This window comes from Stenella coeruleoalba (assembly GCF_951394435.1).
Source record: "Stenella coeruleoalba genome assembly, chromosome: 8".
NCBI classification, from domain to species: domain Eukaryota; kingdom Metazoa; phylum Chordata; class Mammalia; order Artiodactyla; family Delphinidae; genus Stenella; species Stenella coeruleoalba.
Window position 1 is genome coordinate 94,606,479 of NC_137154.1, and position 26,724 is coordinate 94,633,202.

The 26,724-nt window shown below is 60.8% G+C and overlaps 1 protein-coding gene across 2 annotated transcripts; it reads right to left on the bottom strand.

Annotated features, from left to right (window-relative positions):
• Positions 1–26,485, bottom strand: BCL9L (BCL9 like). Of its 2 annotated transcripts, XM_079930730.1 has the most exons (10): positions 25,677–26,485; positions 19,365–19,420; positions 10,693–10,794; positions 9,055–9,440; positions 8,254–8,373; positions 4,963–5,173; positions 4,720–4,804; positions 2,334–4,620; positions 1,614–1,895; positions 1–1,175 (listed from the first exon to the last, which is right to left on the bottom strand). In XM_079930730.1, exons 3-10 carry the CDS (start codon positions 10,716–10,718, stop codon positions 82–84), a joined length of 4,491 nt encoding a protein of 1,496 aa, XP_079786856.1. In that variant the 5' UTR covers positions 10,719–10,794; positions 19,365–19,420; positions 25,677–26,485; the 3' UTR covers positions 1–81. The 2 variants fall into 2 exon arrangements, with proteins under 2 accessions (XP_079786856.1, XP_079786855.1); XM_079930729.1 differs by lacking the exons at positions 19,365–19,420; positions 25,677–26,485 and having other exon boundaries at positions 10,693–10,826.
• Positions 26,486–26,724: the final 239 nt, after the last annotated feature.

Here is a 26,724-nt window from a genome sequence, read left to right on the forward strand (position 1 = left end):
CCCAACACCGAAGGGGAAGAAACTTTCTTAAGGTTATCCTATTTGCAGTATCGCCCCAGCTCCAGCCCCCCACGGGGACTGCTAGAAGGGCAGGTTGGCCATGCCGCCCGGCGCCGGGAGGTAGCCCATCTGGCTGTCCAGAGACACACTGCGCTGCCGCAGCGGGTGGGACACCATGAGGTTCTGCTGGGGCGGGGGGCCCATGAGAGAGCCCTGCGGGGGGAGCATGTGGGGGGGCTGGCTGTAGACCTCACCGCCCACTCCCCGCTGCTTCATCAGCATGAAATTCTGCTGGGTCATGAGGCCTTGTGGAGGGGCCATGACCCCCTGGTGCAGGCCATGGGGCACCATGCCCTGCTGTGAGGGCACACCTGTCCTGCCCAGCAAGGACATCTGTCCGGGGTGGCACATGGACATGTTGAGCCCCCGCTGGACGCCCTGCTGGCCCGGGAGGTTGGGGGGCCGGGAGGGGGTCTGCTCCGCCATCATGTTCTGCAGGTTCATGAGATGCAGATTGGGGGGCTGGGCCTTGGGGGGCTGGTTCTCGCTCTTGGGGAAGTACTGGAGGGTGCTGCTTGGCTTCTCCGAGGGGATGATCCTGGACAAGTCGAACTCGGGGATCCCCGTCGGGGTGGGCCGGATCACCTCGCTCAGCTCAGGGTCGTTCAGCACTGACGCCACCCCGGGGAGCACGCCCGGGGGGTATGCGTCGCCCATGCGGCCGGCCATGCTTTTGCCCATCAGGTGCTGCTGGGGGGGCAGGGGGCCTGGCGGCTGGCTGGGCAGGTCCTCTGGGGGCAGGGCCATGCCTGAAGGGTAGTGCTGCTGCAGGCCGGGTCCCCCGCCCCCGCCCCCACTAGGGGCCATGGCACCGTGGGGCTGCTGCAGCCGAGGGGGGAAGGGCAGCATCTGGGAGGAGCTGGGCACAGGGCCGCAGGGGGCATTCAGGGAGTCTGGGCCCCCTGGAGCCATCATCGTCGAGTTCTGAGGGGGCCCTCCTGCCCCCTGTGCATTGGGGTGCAGTGGAATGTTGGAGCCCAGAGGGGTGGGGGAGGGCAACATGGGAGGCGGGGGGTCATGGGACAGGGGCTGCTGGCCTGGCAGGTTCATGCCCATGGGGCTCTGGGCAGCGGCTGAGTTCAGGTGCATCTGGGTGGGCTGGTTATTGCTGATCCCTGCAGGGAAAGAGAAACGGGGGTCAGGAACCGTGTGCACCCAGCTGGGGGAGGGTGCAGAACTCAGTCCTTCCCCACTCCCCAGCCAGGCTTGGTACCAGGGCTGAGGGCTTTCACCGTTGGCCTGCCCTAGCTGTGAGGGAAGGGACTCCAGGCACTTACGTGAGAAGCCAAGAGGCCCAAGCTCTGGCCCAGCCGGCCAGGGACACATCAGTAGGTGGAAAGACCACTCCAGCTTTCTGGGCTTGGCTTCACTGAGCGACAACGAATGGGAACTGTGTCCTGGGACACCCCCCCCCCCCGCCCCGACGCCCAGGGCTCTTTGGAAGCACAAAAAAGCCAGCAGGACCGCAGGGGCAGCCGCTGGCCATGGCAACTCTTCCCACTCCCAGTGCCTGCATCAGCTCTTCTCCCCGTGGCCCCTCCCGGTCCCCGCACCTGGCCCAGAGCCCTGCGGTGGTGGTGGCGGGGGGAGCAGGGGCCGGTCGGGCAGCAGCTCGTCGTCTGAGGTGGCGATGGTCTTGATGGCATTGTGGTAGAGCGGGGTGGAGCTGGGCATGGCGTACTTGGACATCTGGGACATCATCAGTGACAGGGGGTTCTGGGAAGGCGTGGGGTCTGGGGAGGAAGTGAATGGCAGGCTGGGGTTCATGAGGCCGCTGGGAGGGTTGGCGGGAGGCGCTGAGGAGCTGCTCCGGGGGCCGCTAGGCGGGAGGGCACCTACAGAAGCGCGGAGACAGAAAGAGCAGGGGGTGACTGGGGAGGGGAAGATGAATTTGGCTGCTCACACCGGGGGCTTAGGAAGAGGTCAGCTCCCAAATCTCCACCTGACCCCTCCAGGCACAGATGTCCCACTCAACACAGGCCCCCACTGTCACTACAGCCCACCTGTCTCCAAGAAGTTCCTGCAGCCTCATGGCCCCAGGCAGTGGGGAGATCCCAAATATGACCCCCTTGACATGCCTGGGAGATGAACGTGGTGCTCCCTGTGAAAGCGCACACACAGCTGCCAGCGTCTGCCCCTCGAGCAGAGCCGTCTACCCCTGGGCCCTGGCACAGATGCCTTAACTCACTCCCCTGGCCCAGCAAGAATACCCCCACCGGGGAGGCTCCCTGTGCCAGAGGCCAGGGCCCACTTGCCCGGCCCCGTTGACTCACTCTGTTCCACGTTGCCCAGGGTGCTGGAAGAGTTCATGTTCAGAGGCGGCTGCTTGTTCTGGGGGACTCCGGGGCTGGGCATGGCTGTCTTGGGCGAGGCGACCCAGCCTGGAGAAGGCACCGCCATGGAGGGAGACTTAAGCCTGCTGGGCGAGCCGGTGGGCGAACGGACGCTGAGAGAGGAGCTGAGGACCTGGGGTGACTTGAGAGGTCCTGGCGGGTTGGCCGAAGGCAAGGGCACCATCTGTGAGGGAGTCTGGGGTGACTTGAGGTTGGCGGAGGGCGAGGTGACCAGGGGTGAGTGTACCTGGCTAAGGGTGGGTGACTTCAGATGCCCCATGCCCGGCGAGCCCATCTGATTAATACTGATGGTGAGGTCTGAAGGCCGTCTGCCCAGCCCCCGGTTTGGGGCTGAATGCACAGAGCCGGGAGGATTGGACGCAGGAGGCAGGGGCATGTGGCTGAGCCGGGTGGTACCCACGTTGGCCATGGGCATTGAGCTCTGGTCGGGGCTGAACATGTCTTGAGTATTGCCCATTTCCTGGGGCATGGCTTGGTAGGGTCCCTGGCCCCCAGAGAACCCCTGCTGGCCCTGGCTGGGAAACTGCGAGGGCATCAGCATCTTCTGCGGGCCGCCCATCATGCCGCTGCCGCTCTGGGCCCGCACCCGGGCCATCTCCTCGGGACTGAGGCCCTGCGGCCCCATCATGTCCCCGGGGCCCCGCATCTTCTGCGACATCAGCATCTGCTGCTGTGGGGTCATCTGCACATTCAGGTTCATGTTCATGTTCATGTTCACATTCATGTTCATGTTGAGGTTGCCTGGCCCCATGGGTGGGTCCACCTCCCTCAGCCCAGACTGCCCCATGGGGGGACTCAGGAGGCCCCGACCTCCACCAAACTCCATGCCCATGGGAGTGCCCGCCAGGCCCTCGCCGCCAGCTATCTGCCCGGGAAACATGGCCGGATCCATCTGCCGGTGCGCCTGCATCATCCGTTCCACCTCCATGCCCTGCCCCATGCCGCTGCCGGCCATGCCCAGGGGGCGCTGCATGCCCATCGACCGCTTCTCCAGCAGTTGGTGTCGCAGCAGCTCCTCACGAACCCGAGGGGTCATAAATCGCTCGGCTTCACCCTGCCCGCCTGGGTAGGGCACCGCGTTCTGGGCAAAATTGCCAGGCCCCCCCATAGGGGGCAAGTCTTCAGTCCAGCCCATACCCGGCCTCACAGGCCTCTGCATGGCATTCATGGGCACCTCCATGGGCATACCCTGTATGCCCCCAAACCCAGACACCCGTTGCATCTGGTTGCCTGGGAAACGGGGACCGGGGAAGGGTGGTCCACCCCGGAGCTGCATGGGATCTTGGACATCCATGGGCCCCCGCAGCTGGGCTCCCATCCCGGGGGGCCACTGATCGCCAGGCTTGCTGTGGTAGGGAGGCGGTGGTCCCCTCACCATCATGCCCCCCATGCCCATCATGTCCTGCAGTGGGCGGCCCCCATGCAGCCCGATCTGCTCCTCCTTCCGCCGTTTCTCCTCGTAGTACTCTTCCTGCAGCTTGCGCCAGGCCACCTGCTCAGGTGTCAAGCTGTCCTGGCCCAGCCTCTGCATCATCATGTTCATCTGCTGCCCCATGTCCCCACCCGGGGGGTGCCCAGGCACTTCATGCTCCAGCGGGGGGCCCCCGAGGCTCTGTGTCTGCGAAATCATGGACTGCAAGGGCTCCTCGTACTTCTTCAGCCCGCTGGTCGGGGCTGTGGGTGGCTGCTGGGGGGTGGGAGGGGCTTGTGCTGGTGGTCCCCCCTCGCCCGCTCCTCCAGGGGGCCCCTTGAGGAAGGGCTCAGTCTCCCCGCTGCGGAGCAGCAGCCGTTCAATGTCTCGCAGCGTCTGGAGGGAGCGCTCCCGATGCTCCAGCTGCTCCTTGGACAGGCCCTCTGAGCCCACCAGGCTCCGCTGCCCATTGCCAGTGGGGGCCTCCCCAAGCAGGGCAGGGCCGGGAGCGCTGCTGGGCTCTCCTCCAGGAGGCAGCGGGTTGTTGGCGGTGGAAGCTGTAGGGGTATTAGGGTGGGTACCCCCAGTGCCACCACCCGTGCTGGCAGCTCCCACCGAGTTGGGTGTCAGGTCCTGACTGGTGTCCTCAGGAGGCCCCTCGGAAGGCAGAGCAGCGGGGGCGCTGCCTGGGGCTGGGGGTGGCGGTGGCGGCAGTGGAGGAGGCTGGGACTGAGGGGTGCCTGTTGATGGTGTGCTCAGGGGTAGCGGTTCTGGGGTGGGTGGCACTTTGGGGGCCTGCAAGAGGACAAAGGCAGAGCACATGACAGGTAAGGGGATGCACTGGCCAATCCGCTGCTCACAGAGCACCACGCCCAGACCAGGTGACACACTCACCTGGTCCAGCTTGGCACGGGGCACGTTCTGCTGGTGGTAGGCGAGGATGGAGTCGGCCCGGCCCTGCAGCACTGCCTCCGCAGCCCTACACAGGAGGGTCGGGCACAGACAGCTCAGAGAGGCGGGCAGGAAGGAGCCCTCAACCTCACCCAGCCCAACCCAAGCCAACCCTGGCCCCCTGCAGGCACTCACTCAGGACCCCAGGCTGAGGGGTGCTAGGCAAACAAGGGCTGAGGCACTTACGTGTTGGCCAGGTGGGTGGTGAAGACATACACAAACTGTGAGGGAGGCTTTCCCGGGACACCCCCGCCTCCACCCCCGGGGGCGTCGGGCCGGAGGCCTGGCGGGGGCCCATGCGGGGGGCCTGGTGCGCTGCTCTCACTGAGGGGCAGTTGGGCGGCTTGGCCAGGACCCAGCTGTGGGGCCGCCATGGCTGGGTCTGCTACATTACAATCTGCACAGGAGAGGAGAGGGAAAGAGGCCCAGATTTAGAGAGGAGATCCAGTGGGGGGACAGCCGCCCACCCCCCTGCCGCTACCGTACGATCCCAGAGATGCCCAGGGACAGAGAGGCTCACTGCTTCATAGCTCGTGTCCACAGGGTCATCTGGGGCCCCAATCGGGCATTTTCACTAGTCTAGTTTCTATACTTGCCCTAGATCTTTGAAAAGGATGGAAATTGTGCAGACCATGTGGAGAGGAGGGAGAGGGAAAATGTGACCCTTATGAATAGGCTCGCGCATGCTCGGCACCCTGACGGATGCTTACGGATGTGATTCCATCTAATCGTCACATCCCTGGGAGGAAGCCGTCGTACACTCCACTTGTCGTATACTCCACTTGACAGCCTCAGAGGGATGACGTTACTCACCCAAGGTGACACAGCCAGGCAGTGCAGAGCCAGGGTCTGCACCAGGCAGGGGCTGCAGAGCCCCGAGCGTGGCCCTGCTCCGACCCCTCGCCGTGGTCTGTGCGTGTGTATGCACGTTGGCCAGGTGAGGGGAGAAGGCAAAGAGCTTGTACAGCTGATGATTCAAACGCTGAATGGTTTTCATTCTAGCCCTACCACTAACTGTTCTGCAACCTATGACAAGATGTTTCCTCCTTCTAAGCCTCAGTTCCTTCATCTGTAAAATGGAAACACTAACTCCAGCCCTGCAGGAGGGGGAGGGGCTGGTCAAAGAAATCTATTTTTACAGCAAGTTCACAACCATGTCACAAACTAAAAAACTGTTTAGAAAACAGAGAGTTACAAAAGCCTGACATACTGGGTTCACTGCCAGGGTAGACTGGCCATCCTCGGCACCGAGCGAGGTTTTGTTCCATGGTCACAGCCCTGACTGTAAGTCCTCGCCTACAAAAGATCTACGCTTGGTCATTCATGGGTCTAGCGAGTGGGTGGAACTTTGCCACCATCAAGTGCCTGGCCTGCAGACAGTAAGTGAGAGCACCTACTGCCCCAAGTTGTCTCCCTTGAGCTGGGGCAGCAGCCACCTTCCCGCAGGCCCACTGGCAGGCTCCTCTTCTTGAAGAAATCTTCTCTAACACTCCTACCTCGTTAAGGGCCCTGCTCTGGACCCTGTCTCTCCAGTTTTACATAGAATAACAAAGCCAGAAGTTTGGGGGGGGAGGGGAACTTGAGAGCTGATTTCAATGTGTGAGGGCTGCCCCAGGGAAGAGGAAGGTGCACATTCAATACACAGAACTAGGACTCCTGGGGATGAGTTATGGGCAGAGGCAGGCTTTATTTCAATAAAATAACTTCTAGTACAATGATAACAATAAAAGCTAAACACTGGGGACTTCCCTGGTGGCGCAGTGGTTAAGAATCTGCCTGCCAATGCAGGGGACACGGGTTCGAGCCCTGGTCCGGGAAGATCCCACATGCCGCGGAGCAACTGAGCCCGTGCACCACAACGACTGAGCCTGTGCTCTAGAGCCCGCGAGCCACAACTACTGAAGCCCATGAGCCTAGAGCCCATGCTCCGCAAGAAGAGAAGCCACCACAATGAGAAGCCCGTGCACTGCAGCGAACAGTAGCCCCCCCTGCTCACCTCAACTAGAGAAAGCCCACGTGCAGCAACAAAGACCCACTGCAGCCAGAAAAAAAAAAAAGCTAACACTGTTCTAAGTGTGCTACATGTCTCAACTCATTGACTCCTCACAACAACGCTAAGAGAAAAAGATTATTTTTATAGATGAGGAAACTGAGGCCCTTTCCCAAATTGACACAGATAATAAGTGGAAGACCCAGGATATAAACCCAGGCAGTCTGATTGCAGAGTCTGTGCTCTTAACCTCTACATTATACTGCCCTACCATCAAGAACCCTTCGAGAATCTAATGGCAATATAACTAAAACGGTAAGTGCTTGCCTTGGTATCGGGTATGGGGTGTTAACAATTTCTTCTTTGATTTCCCTGTGTTTTCATGTTTCTACAACGGTACAGTCTAGTGTTATAAAAGTGAATTGAGGAGGGTCTGCCCTGGGAAGCAGTGACCACCCCCATCTATCACTGAAGGGTTTGGCCAGGGGCTTGTGGACCACCAGTGAATCCCCTGGGGTGGGGGTGGGGGGTGGCTGGGACCAGATGACCTTTAAAGTGCCGCCAGCTGCAGAGGCTTCAGTATTTGATCCATACACCACCTCCACGGACATGATCTGCCCTTTCCACAAACATCTGCTGAGTCTGTTTCCTCCTCTGCATCATAGTAACACCTACCTCACAAGGCTGTTATAAGGATTAAATAAAACAAAGTAGCAAAAAGTATCCTGCATATTTTTTTCTTCCTTCTTTCTACAGTCTGGTTTTCGACAAGTTCACAATTTAACATTCTCTGGTTAGTTTCTTACGCATTAAGTTGTTTCTCCCCACACACAGACATAAGCTTGGAGGGAAAGCATCAAATCAATGTATATGGGCTTCCCAAGGGCAGGAGTATGTCCGTTTCTCCCCCAACACTAGTGCCAGGCCCAAATAAATGCTGATCAATACAAGAATGAGAGGGGTGGGCGTCCACCCACACCCACTCCTTGTCCTGGTGATGTGCTCTGGGCACTTGCCAGGAGTCAATTAGAGGGTAGGGAAGGGCACCAGACACACAGGCAATGTCAGCTCACACCCAGGCTTAGCACAGCTTTGCGCAGCCGAGCCAGCTGTCCAGCTCCCAGTGATGCTGGACCCTCACCACCCTCCCTCTAATAACCAGTAGGTGGCAGCATAGGCCAGGAATTCACGGGAGGAGGTGTAGATGTGGCCAGGAGAGGCCACCTGAGGTTCAACCTACCCCACCCTGGTCCCCAGGGAGAGGGGGCCACCGAGCACCTGGAAGGCAGCAACTGAGCTGTCACAGTGCAGGGAGGGACTGAGTCAGAGATGTGAGATGGGAGAGGAGGAGCCTGGGCCCCTGACCCTTTGCTCCCTCTTCCCAGGCTGGGCCTTCTGAAGCCCTAGATGAGAGGGAAGTTCCCTTAGGGCAGCTATCCTCTGGGGGCACCAGGGGCCACAGCATCGTGGCAGTGATGGGCACTCACTGTGGGTGGCCCCAATGGGCTTGTCATCCTCCTCGCTGTCCGGTCCTGAGCACCATTCGTCTCCACTGTATGGCTGCTTCCGCTCCAGCACACAACGCCGCTTACTCCGGGGTGCCACTTCTGCCCAGGCAGGCAGGGGTCAGAGTGAGTACCCAGAGGCCCCGGGATCCTTCCCAAGCCCCGTCTCCCAGATGCCCCACCCCAGGGGGCACTGCCCCGGCCATGGTGGGCACTTTGCCAGCCCTTGGCCCCCACCACGACACCATTTGTTTCTGATTTCTCTCTACAGCCCTGCTGCCTGCCTCCCCTCCCCCACCCAGCACCAAGCCCAGCATAATCCCCAACCACAACTGGTTCTAATTAGGGCTGGGGGGGGAGGGGGAAACTGCTGCTACTCTTCCAGGCCCCAGTGCCTACACCATAGCTCCCACCAGCCAGGATACCAGGAGGTTCCTGGGAAGCGTGAGGGTCTGCTCCTCACCCCAGAGCACCTCCCTCTCCCGCTCTGGGGGCTCTGGTGGGAAAGCAGGAGAGGCATGAGACTGACCGACCAGAGGCCCCATCACTCTGTGTGGCCCCTCCATGGGTGGCACCTAAGGATGAGACATCTCCATCCAACCCTGAGAGAATGACCAGATGGGTGGGTATAATGGGGGTAAGAGAAACGTGTCCCCGGCATAAATGCTGGAGAGGAGTGGGGCTTGAGGATTAGGCAAGGGGGCTAGAAAGATGGTCTCCCAGCAAGTGTGAGTCTAGGGCTGTGGAAGATGCTGGGGTCTTGGGGATCAGGAAATGGGATACCTTTGGCCTCCGCATCCAGGGACGGTGTCCCAGCCTCTCGCTGCTCTCCGGAGTCCACAGACACGCTCCGCTCCCTCTTCACTTTGCCCTTGAGCGAGCTGAAAGGGGGCACCCCTGCCTGGGGGTTCTTCAGACTTGAGTTGCTAGGTGAGATCTGGTTGGCCTTGGCCCCATGGTTCCCCGCCCCCACGCCCTTCGAGCCCAGGTTGCAGGTGGGTCCTTGGTTCACATTCTGGTGCTGGGATTGGGCCCCGCCATTCCCTGTCTTGCCATGATTGGTCAACTTATTTTCTGGGTGCATTGGCTTGGCTGGGGCAGGGGGGCAGTGGCCGCGGGGGGACAGCGGCGGGCTCCCTGGAGCTTCTCTCCTCCTAGGGTGGGGTAACCTGGAGAAGGTGGAAGAGACATGAAAAGTTAATCCTGCTAGGGGTGTAGCACGCCTGGATTTTAATCGCCCCATCCTGCCTCACCTAGTGGTAGGGGAGGTGGGGGCTGAGTGGCATCTTAAGACCACCAGCTATCCCCTACCCCCCTCCATGGCTCCTCAGAGAAGGGCTGATTCCCCTCTCCACCTTGGGCAGTGAAGATGGGGCAACCCCCTCCACCCTCCAATCCCCACAATTCAAACAAAAACCAGGGCCTCACATTGGCAGAATCCAACCCACCCCCAGCCCCCGGCATCCAACAGACTGCAAGCCTCCATGGCAACCCCCCTCCACTAGCACCTGGCCAACACTTAAGCATCCTCTTGTCAAGGGTTTGCTGTCTTCAGACTCTTTCCAAGGTCCCCAACCTCAACTGCCATGTGTCCCAACACCAGCATGGAAGGGGCACAGGACCTGAGGGTCACTGCTCCTGCCCCAGCCCCATTCCCCTGGGGAAGTGGGGAAAAGCACACCAGAGAGTGGTACCCACTGGTCCAGACAGCTCCCCAGAGCAGGAGGGGAATGCCTCAAGGGGGTGTACTAGTACGCCTGGCCGGCAGGCAGGAGCAGGAAAAAAAATGGGGAGGGGACTGGTGTGCAAAGCAGACTGAAGCCAAGGATTCCTGCAGCCTAGGCTGCGGGCCCTTTAAGCTCCAGCCCGCTCCCCCCACCGCCTCCCCCTCCCCGGAGACCTATTAATAGCCGCTGGAAAGATCACATCACGGGAGAGGATATTTATCCCCCCTCATTCCACACCAGCTCAGATTTATTTCAGCTCTGCTGTCCTGCTGCTGCCGCCTGGCCCTGTCTGCCGGCTTCTCCTGGAGAAGGGGAGGGAGGCAGGCACCGCCCCTCCCTCCAGCTCCCACCCCCAGCTAGACTGAGGCCAGAGGGCGCCATCGGACCCGACAGTGGGGTGGGCAGGGGTCTGCTCAAACCGTTTTTAAGAGGAAAGGGCTGGAAGGGACTAGAACAGCAGGCTTAGCTGGTTGCCATTCCCCTCTGTCCCCTGGGCCCAGGCACTAAAGCTGTGGGCTCCTGCCTCGGGGCAGGCCTTCCCATTCTGACCCCCCTTTAGCCCGCCGGTGGCCTGGAAGGCAGGTACTCAGGGGGTCTCGCTCTCCAAGCCTGCACAGTTCAGTCCCATCACCACTGGGCCCTTCCCTTCCCCTCACTCCACACACATATCCCGCCCTCCGCGACACCCACACACCTTGTCTTGTTAGCCAGGATCCTCATGGTTCCCACACACAGTGGGGCTACGGCCCCTGTGCGTGCCCAGGGCCCAGCCAGGTACTCGGTACTGGAGCAGGGACTGCAGCAACAAGCCCCAAAGAGAAAACTTGTGACTTGGGGAGGGGGTGTGAGAAGGGGAGGGGAGACGGGAGGACCCAACAGCCCTGGGACTAGGGAACTGGGTAGGGTAGGGTGTGAATGGCAAGGAAGGATTACTAGTCGGGGTCTGGATCCTAGTGGCCGCTCCTATCCCCATTCCTCCCGCACCTTACCCTCAGGGAGCTTGCAGTCTCTAGCGAGGTCTCCCCACCCCGGGCCACAGGGGCAGAATTCACTAAAAGGATGGGTTGCAAAAGTGCCCACTTGGGGCGGCCGCGAGGTCTGTCAGGCCCCAGGGGGTTGGGGGGGGACTCCCGCCCCCAGGCACGCCCCTCACCCGGGGGGCAGGGGACCCCCTGGCGCCCCGCCCCCAGCTCTGAGCCCTGCCCCTGGGCGCCCAGGCGGGAAGGGGGCCGCGGGTAGGGGCGATGCCCCGCCCCCAGCTCGAGGCCTAGCCCGTGCCCATCCCAGCAGGCCCGGGCGGGCAGCGAGAGGCCTGGCGGGGCCCCGGGGCTGCAGCTGGGCTCTTCTGGAGACCAGTAACGCTGGCTCAGATTCCTCCCCGACCGCAAGAATGCAGGAGCCTCCCCTCCCCCCGCCCCAGCACCCCACCCCGCCCCCTTCGGCAGAGCCAGAGCGGAGAGGCCGAGCGAGCGAGCGAGCGAGCGAGCGAGCCAGCGAGCCGGGGAGCGGGCGACGGGCAGGACTGCAGCGTGCCTCTCCCGGCCCCGCACGCGCCGCCCGGACAGACCCACGGCCAAGTGCGGCGAGGGGCCTGGCGCGCGCCACGGCGGGGCCGAGGTTCGGTCCAGTGCTAGGCGCCGCCAGGCAGGGGCGCTGGGACCCACCAGCACCCAAACTCTGACTCACACACCCTCGCAGCTCACACGTGGACGGGGAGACAAAGACACGCACGGAGCCCAGGAAACTAGAGGCGCGCTCACGCCGGCCCGCGGAGGTGTGCGGGAGGGCGAGGGAGGCGCTGGCCGAAGCAGGAGCACAGAAGCAGCCTAGGGCATGTTTCCAGAGGGGGCCAGAGGGCAGAGAGGGAGCGCATCGACTCACTGAACAGATGAAAAGACTGAGGCCCGGCCACAAGGGAGCCATAGAAAGTTGAGCCCGGTAGTCACAAAGAAACACACACACGGGGCCATAGATACACCAACAAACAGACTTACACAAACACAGACGCCTCACACGACCGCCCCCAGAAAGGGGTGGGGGGAGAGGAGGAGTCTTGGGCCAGAAGCTTTGTCCCGGTGACAGGCCCAGTCAGACACCGGCCCACATTCCCTGCCCACATTCCCTGCCGAGCTGCCGGAGGCTGGGCTGGGACCTGGGGGTGGGGGGCACACCAGTGACCCTGTGGGAGTCTAACCCTAACTTAACCCCAGGGCACATTGGCCTTCCCCACCCCAGCTCTGTCTCTAGGGAGGGAGGCTCCTCAGGGGAAGATTCCAAAGTCCAGGGCCTGGCTGGGAAGCAGCCTGCTGCCAGCCCCCATCTCCTGCATCACGCGGGGTCGGGTGCGGTGGGGGGGGGGGGGGTTGGGGGGACTGAGGTGGGGAGAGCTGGAGGGCACCTGGGCTTAGGGGCAGGCCTATGGGGCTGACCTGGGTCCCAGGCTTCCACCTTCACCACCTTGCTGATCCTCAAATCATCTGCCAATCATCTGCCACGACAGCATTATTATCCCCATTTCACTGTGAGGAAACTGAGATCGGGGAAAAGGAAGTGACAGGCCCCTGGGTCACATGGCCGTTACATGGCAGCACCAAGACCCCATTCCCCTGGTGTTTCCTCTACACTGCAGTGTCCTCCCCTCAAGTCATGACAGCTCATCTGAGCCTGCACCAGACAGATGGGCTTCCCACACGCCGCAGGTCACCGGACCCAGCCTCCCGGGGTTGGGGCAGGGCAAAGGCCACCCACTTTCCTCTGTTTACAGCTTCAAATATCAGGACATCTAATAATTTGGGAAGGGGCTGTTAGAAAATTAGTCCTCTCCAGGGTACCCCGTCAGGCGAGCCTCCTCTCTAGAAGAATCTTGGAGTTGCCCTCCCCTCTAGGACTCCACCCTCTCGCTCCCACCCAGCAGCAGGACGAGCTGAGTCAAGTACAGATGAGTCAGGACTTTCCCATCTCACACCTCCCCCCTTTGCCCCTCAGGGGTCTGCCCCAGATCCCAGAGATCCCCATCCTCCTCTAGCACTCACAGTCCCCGGAAGAGACCTGGAAAACCTTGGGGATGGGAGGCAGGAAAACTGATTCCTGGTGGGTGCAGTTTTTAAACAAACAGTGAAGGGGCTTCCAGGCACCAGGCCAGGAGCCCCCGAGATGGGTGAAAGGACAGGGATGGAGCTCTGGGAACACAGCGCTGTGGTTGCCTCTTAGGGGGTAGGGTGGGGAGCAGTGACATGTGCTCACAAACAGGGAGCAGGTGCCAGTCACCTGAGTGAAGAGGCCAGGGGCAGACCTATGAGAATGGAGCCCAGGAGGCTGCTGAGACGAAGCCTGCCTGAGATATGGCCCTCCTCGTGCAACGTGGGGTGCGGGGTGGAGGGTGGGGGGCAGTGACCTAAGGGTTAAAGTGCGCCTGACCTCAGCTGGGGGAGGGAGACCAGGAAGGCTTCGACGGGGCAACCTGCCTATTTCCAGCTGCCCCCACCTTGGGAGCCTCTCCTTGGTTCACCAGCCAGCCCACCAGTCTTATTGCCCAGCTCAGAACCATCCAAAGAGGCAGTGAGAACATGCTTGGAGGGTCCATGCTTCCACACGCAGTGGGCAGACACCTCTAGAGAGGAAATGGGCTGCTAGGACCCTGCGGTAGCTGAAAGAACAGGAACCTGCTGGGAGTGTTAGTGGTGGGGTCCTCAGCCACTGACTCAGGGAGAGGCAGCGCTCAAGACAACAAGGTCCCAAGTCCCCTTTCTCTTGGGTGTCAGGACTCCTTGGTCCCTAGAAGCTCTCCTCTACCACCCAGGTCACTTCCTCTTCCTGAGGTGGTGACTCAGCCGGGTGGGGAGGTCAAGGATTCAGAGCCCAGCAGGAAATATGCTCAAGAACCAAGGTATTGCTCTGGGACCCTCTGTGTGGGGACTTCCAGGCTTGGGGGGCCTTCCCCTCACCCTGGTTCCTAGCAGCTCTCCCCACTTCCGCCCACCTCCTGCCAAAGGAGACCATGCAAATCAACCATTTTGTCTGGGAGTTTCCAGCCCTACCCCACCTGCAGCCCCAGGGTGATGTCAAGGCAACCCTAACCCTGCTGGGACATGGAAACTCCTGGCCCCAGACCTTGCAGTCTGGGGTCTTGGAACAGGGTGCTTCTGGTGGGGATTCTGCCCTTCTGGAAACCACCAGACTAAGTGGCATTGCCTAGACAAGCCGGAGGTCACCTCACTTGGCTCCCGTAGCCAGTGCCCAAGTGGCCAGGCCTTGGGAAGCAGTCACGGCCTGGCAGTAGGGTGCCCCCAAATGCTACTGCCCAATCTCTGGCTGCTGCCTTCCCCGGGGGGAGGGGGGGGGAGGGGGGGAGGGGGAGGGGGGGAGGGGGGGAGGGGGAGGGGGGCACAAGGAAACAAGACAGGGCAGGAAGCCCAGGCAGGCAGCGGGCACTCTGGGCCAGGCACAAACAGCCAACACAGGAAACCACAGCCCACCCCCGCCCACCCCACCCACCCAAAGCTCTGGGAGAAGGGAGTGCCAAAAGCCTGGTACCCCTGCAGGGGCAAGGGCTAGGGGTTAGCCTGGGGCAAGGGAGGAGCAAGCAGTTCTCCAGTCCTCTCTCTGCCCCAGACCCCACCTCGGGAAGGGGAGAGGAAGCCAGGCTGGCAGAGGTGGCGCTGCCTCTTTAAATCCACCGAAATCCTGAGCTAGGCCCAACCCAGCTCTGGTTTCACAGGAAGGAAAGGAGCTCAGGAGCCAGCAGGGCAGGCGGCGGTGGCTGGAATTAGCCCCACCGGCCCAAATATATCTGGTCTCCGCCTGCCACCCCACTGGCACTTCCTGCCCCCTGGCACCTACACCACCCTGGGGGTGGGAGAGGGGCTAGGTGCTACTCCCCACCCTGTGGGAAACCCCGATCTCCCCAGATGCCCTGTCGCTGGGTACACGTGTTGGGAGGTGGCGTCCCAAGCCTGGATTCCCAGAAGGGAGGAATGGGCAGGGTAGCTCCCTGTGGGCCCTCACCTGGCCTCTATCCTCCAAGGGGTTAATCTGGCCCTTTTTTTGGGGGGGGGGATTAGGGGTGGCCCAGGAACCTCCTCCAAACTGCCTGACTGCCTGGCGGCTGGGAACAATGGGGCCATTGTGGGAGTTGCGAGTGCGGGCAGACTGCTGGCACAGGCAGTGCACCATGGGGCGCGGGACCTCACCCAGAGCCCGCCTGCCCGCTCTGCTCTCTCCCCCAGGTACTGCCAGCGTCAGAGGCATCCTCCCAGCCCTCACCTCGCAGGCCTGGCCCAAACTCTTGGCACCAGCAGCAGCTGGAGGGCCCTCGGGCTCTGCCCACATTGACATCCAGACTGCTGTGACCCTACAGGAAGCAGGGGCATGTGGGCCAGGACGGGTGGGGGTGGGGGCTGATGAGACAGGATGTATGCCTGTGATCCTCCCGCAGGGAAGACAGGAAGGCCAAATGGGGTTTCTGGTGTCAGTCCTGGCACCCTCAGGCAAGAAGGGCTTAAGGGATTGTGAGAGCAGTGACAGGCAGGGTCCCCTGACCCCAGGCCTCCGTTCCTACACTCATTGCATAGACCTGCTCCCTGAGGAGGCCCAGTTCTGTCAGCCTCGCCCTCTGGGGCTGGGACACTGGCAGTGTGAGTGATGCAGTGGAATGGGAACCGGGTTTGCAGTCAGGCCAACAAGGATGCCAATCACATCCCACCCCTTCTGAGCGACGGGACCTTGTCCATCCCTTCAGCCCTCTGAGCCTCAGTTTCCTCATCTGCAAAATGAGGATCAATACATCGAGTGAGATACTAATAGTGAAACCATCCAACAGAATGCCTGTGACATACTCGGCCCTCAACAAACCACCTCTGGCCATGATGTCCCCTTCTTTACACCCTACATGGCACCCAAATCCGTGGGCATTTGGTAAAGATGGGCACTCTCGAGATATTTGCTCTTGAGTATCCAAGGGATCGGGGCCCAGGGGCATCATCCCAGTGGTATCAAGTACAAAAACTTGGCTTTTTCTCTGTCCTCACAGAGGCCAGCTCCCTCCGCTAGCACTCCCCTGGGCATGACTGGGTTTATCGACATACACTCAAACCCAGAGCATGAACCCAGAGAGCAGTTATCCACTCTCTTAGCCTCAGGGCTGTCTCAAAAGCCCAGGAGAAAAGCAAAGGGGAGTTTCCTTTCAACAGTGGCCCAAGTCCCATCCCCTCCACCAGCCACCCCTCTCCCCGACCTACTCCTTGGCAGTCTCCGTGCAGGGTCTGGGCTGGGAGGAAGCTGGAGCCTACTTTCTTGCCCTGGGCCTCTTTAAAGAGTGGAGGGTCTGAGAGGAAAAGAAGAGCAACGGGGACAAGCAGTTCTGAAAGTAGAGGTCCAGAGAGAAGACCTGTGCTCTTCTCAACTAGAGAGGGCTGTCCCTCTCAGGGTGGCTCCACAGCCCCCAAAGGGTTAACAAGGCCCTAAAAATAACCTGCTCCCAGCAGGACCTGCTGATTGGAACCCTCCAGCCATCTGTTCCCATTTTCTCCTGTTCACATTGGAACATCTGAAACCAGCCCCAGAGCCCCAGCCCGATCCCAAAAATAGCCCCAGCCTGCCCAAGGAACAGGCCCCAGGGGCTGGGCAAAAGCGGCATGGCCAGCCCAGCAGTGAGGCATGGCCCAGGCCAACACTGAGCCCTCACTCCCAGGCCCATGGAAGGGAGGTGTTCCCTCTGTTCCCAGAAGGAGGTGGTCAGTAGACCCAGGGGCTCCAGCCCACCCACCTTGGTACCAGGCCAGAGAAGGTACCCAAGAGCCCTGGTATCCCAGGCACTCTGCCACATCTGAATCCACTTTCTCCAGAGATTTGGACACGCACTTCCCAGAAGACCAAACCACTTATCTGCAGAGCGTCCCTCTTTGTGGGCACACCATCCCTGCTGCCCAGTGCTGGGTTCCTCACCCAGAAGTTCCCAAGCCTTACCCCCTCCATCATCCGACTCTCATCCCGGGGCCCTTCGGAGCCTTGCTCACCCAGAGTCACTCAGCATTCTCCCCTGGCCTGCCCCAGGTAACACAGGGTTGAAACAGAACTTTACCCAGCCCTGCCCACACTCACCCACGCCGCAGAGGAAAGGATTCTGGGGGTGTCCTCTGGATGCTGGTATGACCCCACCCCTCCTCTGGGCTTCAGGATGGGCTTCTGCCCATCTGTGTGCAGCAGGTGCCAGGCATGCCCATCTGGGCTTCTATACATATCACAGGCCTGGGTACTGCCCTGCCACGCTCAGAGAAGATGCCCAGGCAGGGTACAGGGAATCCAGTGGACCCTGGGCCCCAAGGCAGACCTAACAGCTGCCATCCATATAACAGCCCCACACTGCTACTTTTCTCCCCAAAGAAGGTCCCTGACCCCTTAGGCCAGGAAAGAGAGGAGGCGGCCATCTAAGCCATTTAAGAACAGAGTGTCTTAATGGCTGTTCAGCCTGGTGAAGGAACAGAGCATCAGGGGATGGGATGGTGGGAGGGGTGTTGAAGCTGATCTGAGCTAATAGCATGGGGGAGGGAGGGCTCAGCCCTGAGAAGTGCTGGGAGATGTGGAGGGAGACAGGCCCTAAGACCTCAGACCCCTCTCCAGGCGCATGGCTATTCGGCAAACTTGCAACCAAGATGTTAGTTTCCCCTCAGTGGGGAAACTGAGGCAGCAAGAAGGTGGGTCTGGATGGGTATTAGAATCTAGGAGTCTGAAGTGTTGGAAAGGCTGTCTCTTTCCCACCGTCCATACTCTCCCCACCCCCATCAATTCTTCCCCTGCTAAAGCCCCCGGGGTGGACCATGAGTTCCTGTGAAGAGCTATGACTAATAATAACAACGAGGAGGAGCTCTAACGTTTATTGAGCATTTACTCTGTAACATCAAGCTGTCCTGAAGGCTTCACATGCATTATTTAATTTAATCCTCTAATTTAGTACTCTACAAGAAAGTTCTCTTGTTATCCCCACTTTACAGATAAGAAAACGGAGGCCCAGGGAAGTTGAGTAATTTGCCTGAGGCACACAGTCCAAAATTAGGAGAGTCAGGATTTGAACTCAGACACTCCAGCAGCAGGGCTATTAACCATTTCACAATACATGTTCACCCTGGTAGCAGCCCTCTGTGCTATGATGAAAGAATTGGTGCCTCACCCCCTCATTCCATACTCCTTCCAACCCCAATGCACACCAGGTCCTAGGTAGAGGCCACAGTTCCTGCCCAGGGAAGAGATCAAAGAGAGGCCACCACTCCCCACCCCCTCAACACAGGTGCCTGGCCCACTGGGGTTCTGAGAGCAGAGTTCTTGGGCCACCCCAGCCCCATCTACCCGCAATCTGTTACATCGTCACCCATCCTGGTCCCTAAGAGTCTGGGGAAGGAGCAAGGCAAGTTACCATGACAACAGCACAGGCCCCTGCTGAGAGGCCCAGAGGCAGGAAGAGTCTCCGCAGGTGGGGGTCAAAGGTCAAGTGGGACTCACTAGTGACGAGTGGAGTCCCAGCCCTGCCCCCCCCCACCCCGCACCTGCTCAGCCACACCTGGCACTGCCCCCCACTTTTTTCATTGCCTGAGTTGGGAGCAGGACCACTTCCTCTGTGTCCCTGAGGGGTGGTGGCCTCCAGCAGGGAGGGTGGGGGGACTCGAAGCCCCTCCCTCCTGGGGACAGTCTAGGAGAAGGGCCTCCTCGCAGTCCTCCGCTTTCTCCAGCTTTCCCTAGTCAGACCAGGAGCCTACAGGCAGGCGTGTTTGTTGTGAATTCAGGGAGTTGTTGCTAAGTAAGGAAGGAGGGGGGGCAGGGAGGGAGGGAGGGAGGGGGTGGGGGTGGCAGTAGGGAGAAAGCGTGTGTGTCTCTGTGTGTGCCTCTGTGTGTGCGTGTGTGTGTGCGTGTGTGTGTGTGTGTGTGTGTGTGTATGTGTGTCTAGGGGCCAGGGCAGAAACCACATTACTGTGGCCGGTAGCCACCCTGGCTTTGACTCAGCCAGCTGAGGCCAAAGCCAGCAGGCGAAGGGGAGCAAGAACTTGGGATGCCCGGGAAGGAAACCGTACCTTGCCCTCCAGGGGTGACCAGGCTGGGGCTCCCCACCACCCACCCCGGCTGGGACTTTCACTGGGGCAGCAGCTGTGGCGCTTTAACCCTTCCTGCCCCGGCCCCGCCCCCATCCCCTACCGGGTTCCAGGTCGTAGGCAGTCAGCACCCTCTCCTCCGGGGGGGAGGAGAATGAAAGGAGAAGTGGGGGCAGAGAGCCAGGAGGAGGGCGCCGGAGACAAAAAGCCAAGCAGGAGGCAACGGCAGAGGCAGACAGAGCTGAGCGAGGAGGCTGTGAGGACACACATAAGCACACAGACCTCTCACCTCAGGATAATGCGTGTCGGGCTCAGGCTCAAGGGTGTGATCTGGGCTGGGGCTCCCTGTGGAGAGAGGGTCACAGCTAGAAGCCCCAGGCCAGCAATCTCTACCCCTGCTCCTCCCAGAGCCCCAGCCCCACCCCCAGCACGCACACACTAAGCTTGTACACACAGACGGGCCTGCAGCTCCAGGAAGTCCCTGAGCTACTTGGACACCACCCCCCCTCCACGACTTCTGTGGATTGGCTGGGAGCCAGGCCTGACCCAGCGGCCCCACCGCACAGCTCCCCCTCCCTCCCCTGCAAGCAGGAAAGGAGAAGGCGCTGGAGATGCCTTAGAGCTCCCTCAGAGCTCAGCCCACAGGGAGAGGGGGGAGGACTCCCACGGCCCGGCCTGAGGACCCGGGTGGAGGGATGGATGGGGAGGCCTGAGGACCCCAGCTTCCAGCCCCAGCCACCCCGGGGTTATCCTGTGTCCAGGAGAAGAATGGTGTGGGTCCTGTGTCCCCATGTGGTCTCTCTTGTCCCCTGAAGATGCCCCTGGGGACCGGGCTTGGCTGGGAGGGCCTAGGGTGAGAGAATCAGGCTTAGCAGTTCAGTAGGAGGGGGCTGGGTGAAGCTCCCACAGGCAGGCGGGAGGGAGGCTGGTGGCTGGGCTCAGTTTGTACTGGGGGTCAAAGGGGAGTTCTTTTCCGAAGAATTCTGGGAGAGACGCCAACTAGAGCAAGCTGCTAACCACCCCTCCCTCTCTCTCACTGCACTGGGTGGGGGGGTGTCCCTGCCAACCAGACTTAACCCTCTCCAGCCTGTGGTGCTCCCAGGCACATGACAGGGGAGTTGGGGAAGGTCCCGCTGGGCTCAACTTCCAGTTCTAGGGGGCAAGCACAGGGTGTCTGCCAGAACACGGTACCACTTGGCCCCATCTGGTACTGCCCCGCCCTGCCGCCACCTGGGTGACTTTTCTGGGCTCATCTCCTGAAGGTGTCTGCAGTGATGTGTGTGTGCGTGTCTCAGAGACAGAGATTGAGAAACAAACTGAAAATTCCTTGCCAAGGCCCTCCCCCTGCTGGGTCACTGAGCACTGTACCAACCTGTGCCTCTACCCCTCCCTTCCTCCCACTGAGTCCTGGGACCAGAGGCCATGGGAAGGGGGTTTATAAACAGACAACTTTTCTGTCTGCCCACCTCATGCTGCTGTCTCCATAGGCCCTTGACTCCGACAAACAGCCCCTGCCCCAACCCTCTTCTTCACTGATTTGCTACAAGTGCTTCAAGTATTCAATTATAGCCTGAGATCCCAGGATGGGAAACTGAGTCACAGCGAGGCATCAGGGATTCCAAGGGCCCGCATCGCATGCAGACATAACTCTACTAACACAACTCTTGCTTTGGCAAAAAAAGAAAGAAAGCTCCCCTTAGCAATCCCCACGCCCCTCCTGTAAAACACGATTAAGGTCAGACATCAAGAAGGACTTCCCAGGGTCAAGGCTACAATGGTAGCCGGCCTCGCATCCAACGCTTCATATTTCTGGGGTGGCACATCACCACCCCCCCGCCCCAGCGTTCCAGGCCCCTCTGTCTTCTGCTCAGGCTGGAAATACGAGTGTCTTGTCTTGTTTTGCTGTCTGCCCCTAGCTAGCAAAGTCAATTTTTCTGAACTTTAGCCACCAAGCTCCCAGGTCTGATGTGGCTGGCTGTTTCTTGTCCCCAATGAAGCAAGTGACCCCAAGGGTAGAGGGTTAACTCCCTTTCCCCAGCCCTTTCTGGAGAGCACTGGGCTGCCCTGTGACAGCCCCCACGATATCACTAGGACAAGAAGAGGATGGACTGGGAGTACTGGGATCCCTTAAGGTGCCGGGTGTCCGTGAAGGGCAGAGGAAGAGAGCCCAGCCTTGGGGACAGTTTATCCCAAAGTCTCCCCACTGCACAATTTCTCTCCAAGGACCACAGAACTGCCAGAAGCCTTGGCCTCGCTCCAAGAAACCTCCCTATCAAAGGACAGAGGACTCCATGTCCCAGGGAGCTATGGGGAGACCTGTGGCTACGCACCCCAGACATGTTCTGAGGGAGGAGGATAGAGGCGGCAACAGAAGCGGAGCGCACTGAGTGTGCGCACATACGCACACACGCACGTGCATCAGAGACACAATCCCGAGCACACATACTCCTCAGATACTCCCAGACGTGTACCTGAGAGAGAAACAGACACAACCCCCAAAGACACACATCCAGGAGACCTCTTTAAAATAACCCAAACTCCCCAAAAATGACTCCTTAAGACCCATAGAGGCTCCCATACTCAGAGAAGGCCAAAGAGAGCTCGAGAAACACAAATGACATCAGCCAGTCACACAGAACTACTGACAGACAGAAGACAGACCCACACTGGGATACACGAGCACACACACAGAGTAGTATGTACATGGCCATGTGCTAGCGCACAAACTCACACACACACACACACACACACACACACACACACGCAATGCACAGCATGAAGTCAGATTAGAGGACTAAATTCTGGGCTAGTGGGGAGGAGGGGAGTCAGAGCAGTGGGGTGGAGAAGTACTCAGGGATTTCAAAACAATCCTGGTTTCGAAATGCTGGAAACGCTGGATTCAGGGCCATTCTCAGTTGAGGCTGGAGGGTGGAGAGTGAAGGGGAGGGGGAAGACAGGCCAGCGCAGGGCCACCAGCCCATTGGAAGAGGGACTTGGACAGAGGGCATCCCAGCCCCTGGGCATGGGGACTAGGCCAGACACCAAGGTTAGGAGGGGCAGGTGGCCCAGGGCCAAGCAGGGAGGGCCTGGGGTGGAAAGGAGGCAGAGAAGGAGAGGCCTCCACTTCAGCCACTGACTAGAGAAGAAAGAAGGCGAAGGAACCTACCTGGGCCCTTCCCCGACCCGTGGGTGGGTGGTAGTGGCCACCTTCCCCCCTACAGAGTGGCAGCTGGCTCCCCTTCCCCGCCAGCTAGCAGAGCCCCAAGGCAGGCCTAAAGCTAGGGGTCAGAGGGTGTGGGAGGACAGCAAGGGCCTTCCAGGGGACCCAGGACCACCCACACTCAGGGCAGGGTGGGGGACATCTCCCTGGGAAGCCAGAGCTTCCTACCTGGGTTCCCAGAGAAGGGAGCTCTTCGGGAGGCTGAGGCACTACAACAGACCCCCACATCCAGGAAGTCACCCCTCTCCTCCCAGGGCACCAGGATGCCCTTACTGCCCCTCCCCCAACCTCCAGGGAAAGTCGGCAGCTCTCTCCCAGGGAGGGGAGGTCAAGCCAGGCTGGGGGTGGGGCTCTGGAGGCCTGGCCCTGGCACCCAGCAGAGGAAATGCCAGGCCTTAACTCCAGGCTGCCTTCAGGGAGGCCCATCCAAGTGACGTGCGGCACCTCTAGTGCTGCAGTTTTCTTCCCCTTGCCCCTCAGCTCCTAGCCTCTGGCTACCTGGCCCTCCAACTGGCTCCAGCCCAAGCTCTGGTAGTTAGAGGGTGGGACCTGGGGAAACTTAGCGCCCCTGGAGGAGCCTCTACCAGCTTCATCCTGGCCCCTTGGCCAGTCAGAGTCTCCTCGCCCCAGATCCCTGGGGGCAGCCCCCACAGTGTGGCTTACAGGTGGGCAGCTGGTGGGGCTGGCAGGCAGGGGCACAGATGCCAAGCTAGAGCAGCCAGGTGCTCAACAGGTTGAGCCAGTCCCTGGAACAGCCAGCCCCACCCCAGGGAGAGCAGGCCTGGCAGAGGCTCCCTGCCCGCGGCACCCAGCCTGTACCCGCTTGGCTCCCACGGCTGCCCACTTTCCCACGGTGCCATCCCCTCTGCCCCCTCCCCCGAGGTCAGCAAGCAAGCAGTGCCCAGGGTTCCTGGCACAGGGAAAGGATGCCGTTTCCCCGTCACCCCTGGGTGCCCAGGCTCTTGGAGTGCCTCACTACCAGCAACCAAGGAGCCCCCAGAAGAGTAAACATGGCATCAGGCCAAAAGGAACCCCAAAGTGCCCCCTACCTCCTCGCAGGCCTCCTCCAGTCCTGGGCAGACTGGACACTCAGACACCCTGGCTCCCCGCAGCTGCCCCCCCAGGGCGCTGGGACAGAACTTCAGCCCGCGGCGCCAGAGGCAGTGTGGCGGCCCCCAGCTCCTGTCTTGCACTCCCTGGAGGAGGGGCTGCTGAGCTGGGGGACTGCTGGCTCCCTCCACTCCTGCCAGAGCTGCTGCTGCCTGCAACCCTGCTCCTTTCCTTCCACCCCACTCCTGGGCTCCACGCAGCTCCATCCCGGCCCCTCCCCCTACAGGCAGGCAGCCCCCTTTGCAGGCATCTCCTTTAATCTAAAGCAGGTGCCAGGCATTCCAGCCCTTGCTGAGTCGACACTGCCACCCACTAGGCCTCTGCCCAGAAGGCTATTGCCCTGCCTCTTCATGGAAGTTGAGTCTACGGCCCAGGGCTCCTGCTTAACTGAAATACCCAGAAGTTGGGAGGCAGACACTACCCAAGGGGAATCACGGGTGCCCAACACAGACTCAATAAGCAAGTTCACTAGGTCATACATTACCACTGCTGTGATCGATTGTGGACCACCAACACTAATCCTTCTCCAGGACTCTGTAATCTCTTCCCACCTGGACCCTCAACGTCAGTAATTAGAGACTCGGAGCCTCCATACGGACCTCCAGAAACCATCTCTAGCGTGAGGCCCCTGCTACCCCGAGCACAAGAGTCACACTGGATCCAAGGTTATATAGGTATTCTCCCCTTCAGGAGCACCCCTTCCAGCATTAACCCCTGCCCCACCCCAATCAGAAGCAACACAGGTAAGCAGAACGCCTCCAGAGGCAAGTGGCCAGAAGGGTGAGCTTCCAAGCCTGGTTCTCCAAGGCCACGGAGCCTGATCAGCTGAGGGAGGGCAGCACCGTCCGTCCTGATACCAGAACCGCCCCCCCCCCATTCCCTTACCTTCCTTTCTCTCCCATTCTCATCCTGTCCTGAAGCGCCTATCAGCAGGCACCTCAGAGCTGATACCAGAAAGACAGGGCCTGAACATGCTCTTCCCCTGGGGCCATGAAATCATGGTCCTGACCCAGAGAAGGCAGCCAAGCTAGTGCTGGGGGGCAGCAGACAAGCCAGGCAGCCCCAGCCCAGAAAAAGTAGCTGCACCTTGGAGAGGCTGAGGAGGGAGGAGAGCAAGGGGAGTGGAAGCCCACCCACCCTGCAGGTCTCATTCAGCGAGCTGCCCAGAGGCATCAGTAGGGTTACAGCAGATACTGTGCGAAGACAGCTTTCCTAGGTAAAACAGGAAACCAAGGCCAAAGATCAAGGGGGCCTCCAAGCCCCTTTCCCGGGGCTCAGTCACATGCCCAGCTCACCTCTCCCAGAGCAACACTTTTCCTCCCTGTAGCAGAGGCCCCCAGACACAGACACAGACCCACACCCCAAGCAGCAGACAGACAGAAGGAGGAGGGAGGAGGGGGTGTCAGAAAAACCCGGAAGGAAGGAAGCTGGACAGACAGAAGCCAATCCTGGCTTCACTGCTCCAGAGGGACACCCTCCAGACTCCCAGACTGTAAGGGACACTCTCCTCAGCTCCCAAGAGGGAGAAGGGGAGAGTAGACCTCGGTGTCCCCTGAAACCAAATTCCAGCAGCCCTGGGACAGGACATAGTCCAGCCAAGCAAGAAGCCCTAAGCCTCCCCTCTCTTCCTCACATTCCTCCCCCAAGAGCTCCCCCAGACCAAGGCAGGGGCTGTCTCCGCTTAGCAAGGCAGAGACACCTCCAAGGAACTGTGTGACTGCCCCCCCACCCCCCCACCCCCTGCCAAGCCCACATCACTAAGAATCCTAGGCAGGGGAGACTCCTCCAGTCACAGCCCCCGCTGCTCCTAGGCAGTGCTTGGGGGCAGAGGTGACCCCCAGCAATCTCCAGTCCCCACGCACCTCCTTATGGAAGCTCCTATAAGCCAGGAGAGGAGTGCTGGGGTGCTGAGACCCAAGGGGTTGGTGAGCCTGTGAGGGGGACTACATCTCCCAGAAGCCCCCAGGGCAGAGTTGCTGCTCCAGCTGGCCCAAGGCCGGCCTTGTTCTCTGTGCTAGGGTGGCAGGGTCCCCTGGCTGCCCCTAAGCCCTCCCCTCTGTGCGCTGGGGCTGCCAACCTGATTGGGGGCCCAAGAGTGGCCTCCACTAATCCTGGGGGCGTCCCCGACCCCTTAAACAGCCTGGGGGTGCGTGCCAGAGGGCCAGAGACAATCAGATTGTGTTCCCCCTCCCCAATTCGAACTGGATCTCCCTCCTCACGCCTCTGCTGGCCTGGCATGACTTTCGCCCTCGGCCCCAGCCCTCCCCTCACCTCGCGCGGGTCGGGGGTCCTCACGCCAGGCCGGAGTTGGACGCCATGACCAGGTCAGGGCCGGTGGGTGGATTGGGGTCCTCCTGCTCGCCAGTTGGAGGTGAGGAGGAGGGCGGGCAGGTGGTGATCTTTTGATCCTGGACGCCTTGATCTCAATACCAGCCCGGCCCGGGAGTGGGTATCCGGGAGTCGCTGGGCGCCTGGGTTCCTGCTTTCCAACCGCGGAGCATGGTCTTGGGCGCCGGGCAGCGGCGGGAGAGCGCGCACACCCGCCCGGCCTTGGGCTCAGGGCTGGGGTCTCAGCCCCGAACCTCACGGCTCCGGCTCCTGCTCCTCCTCCCTTCCTTCCTTCCTTCCTTCCTTCCTTCGCCTCCTCCTTTCACTTTTCCCGAGGCCCGCGGGGACGGTGGGCGCGGGGCGGGGAGGGGGCTGTCTGGGCGCTTATTGTTGGTCGGACGCCGAGGGTCCGGGTTGCAGTCCCCGGGCGGCGCGGCGCCGGGGGACCCAGGCGTGCGGGCGTCCGGCCGGCTGGCTCCGGGCAGCGGCGGTGGTGCAGCGGCCCCGAGTCCGGGGCATGTCCGGCCACTGGCTCCGCCGTTCGCCGCCGCCTCCCCGGGGTCCCCTGCGCTGCCGGAGCCTCGCTCGCCCCTCCACTCGGCTCCGCTCCCCAGCCTGAATAAGCATCGGGGCTCTCTGGCTGCCTCCTTCTGCCTTCATACCAGAGCCCGGAGAGGCCCCTGTCAAAATAAGAGCTCCCCCATCTCGCTCGCCTCCTCGCCCAACCCGGCTCCCCCAGCCTCCCAGTGGTCTGACTCGGTAAGGCGCCCGGCCGGCTAGCGGGAGGCAGGTTGGCCCGGGGGCGGGGAGGGGGCTTCTATGCCACTCTCCACCCCATTCCCGAGGACTGGGGAGGAGACGGGCTAACACCATCTCAGGCTGGGGAGAGGTTTGACAAACGTACCCTCCTATCTACGCTGATTGGAAGCAGTGGGAGTTGACTCCCCCCAACCCCCAACACTCACTCACACTCTCTCTCTCTCCCTCCCTC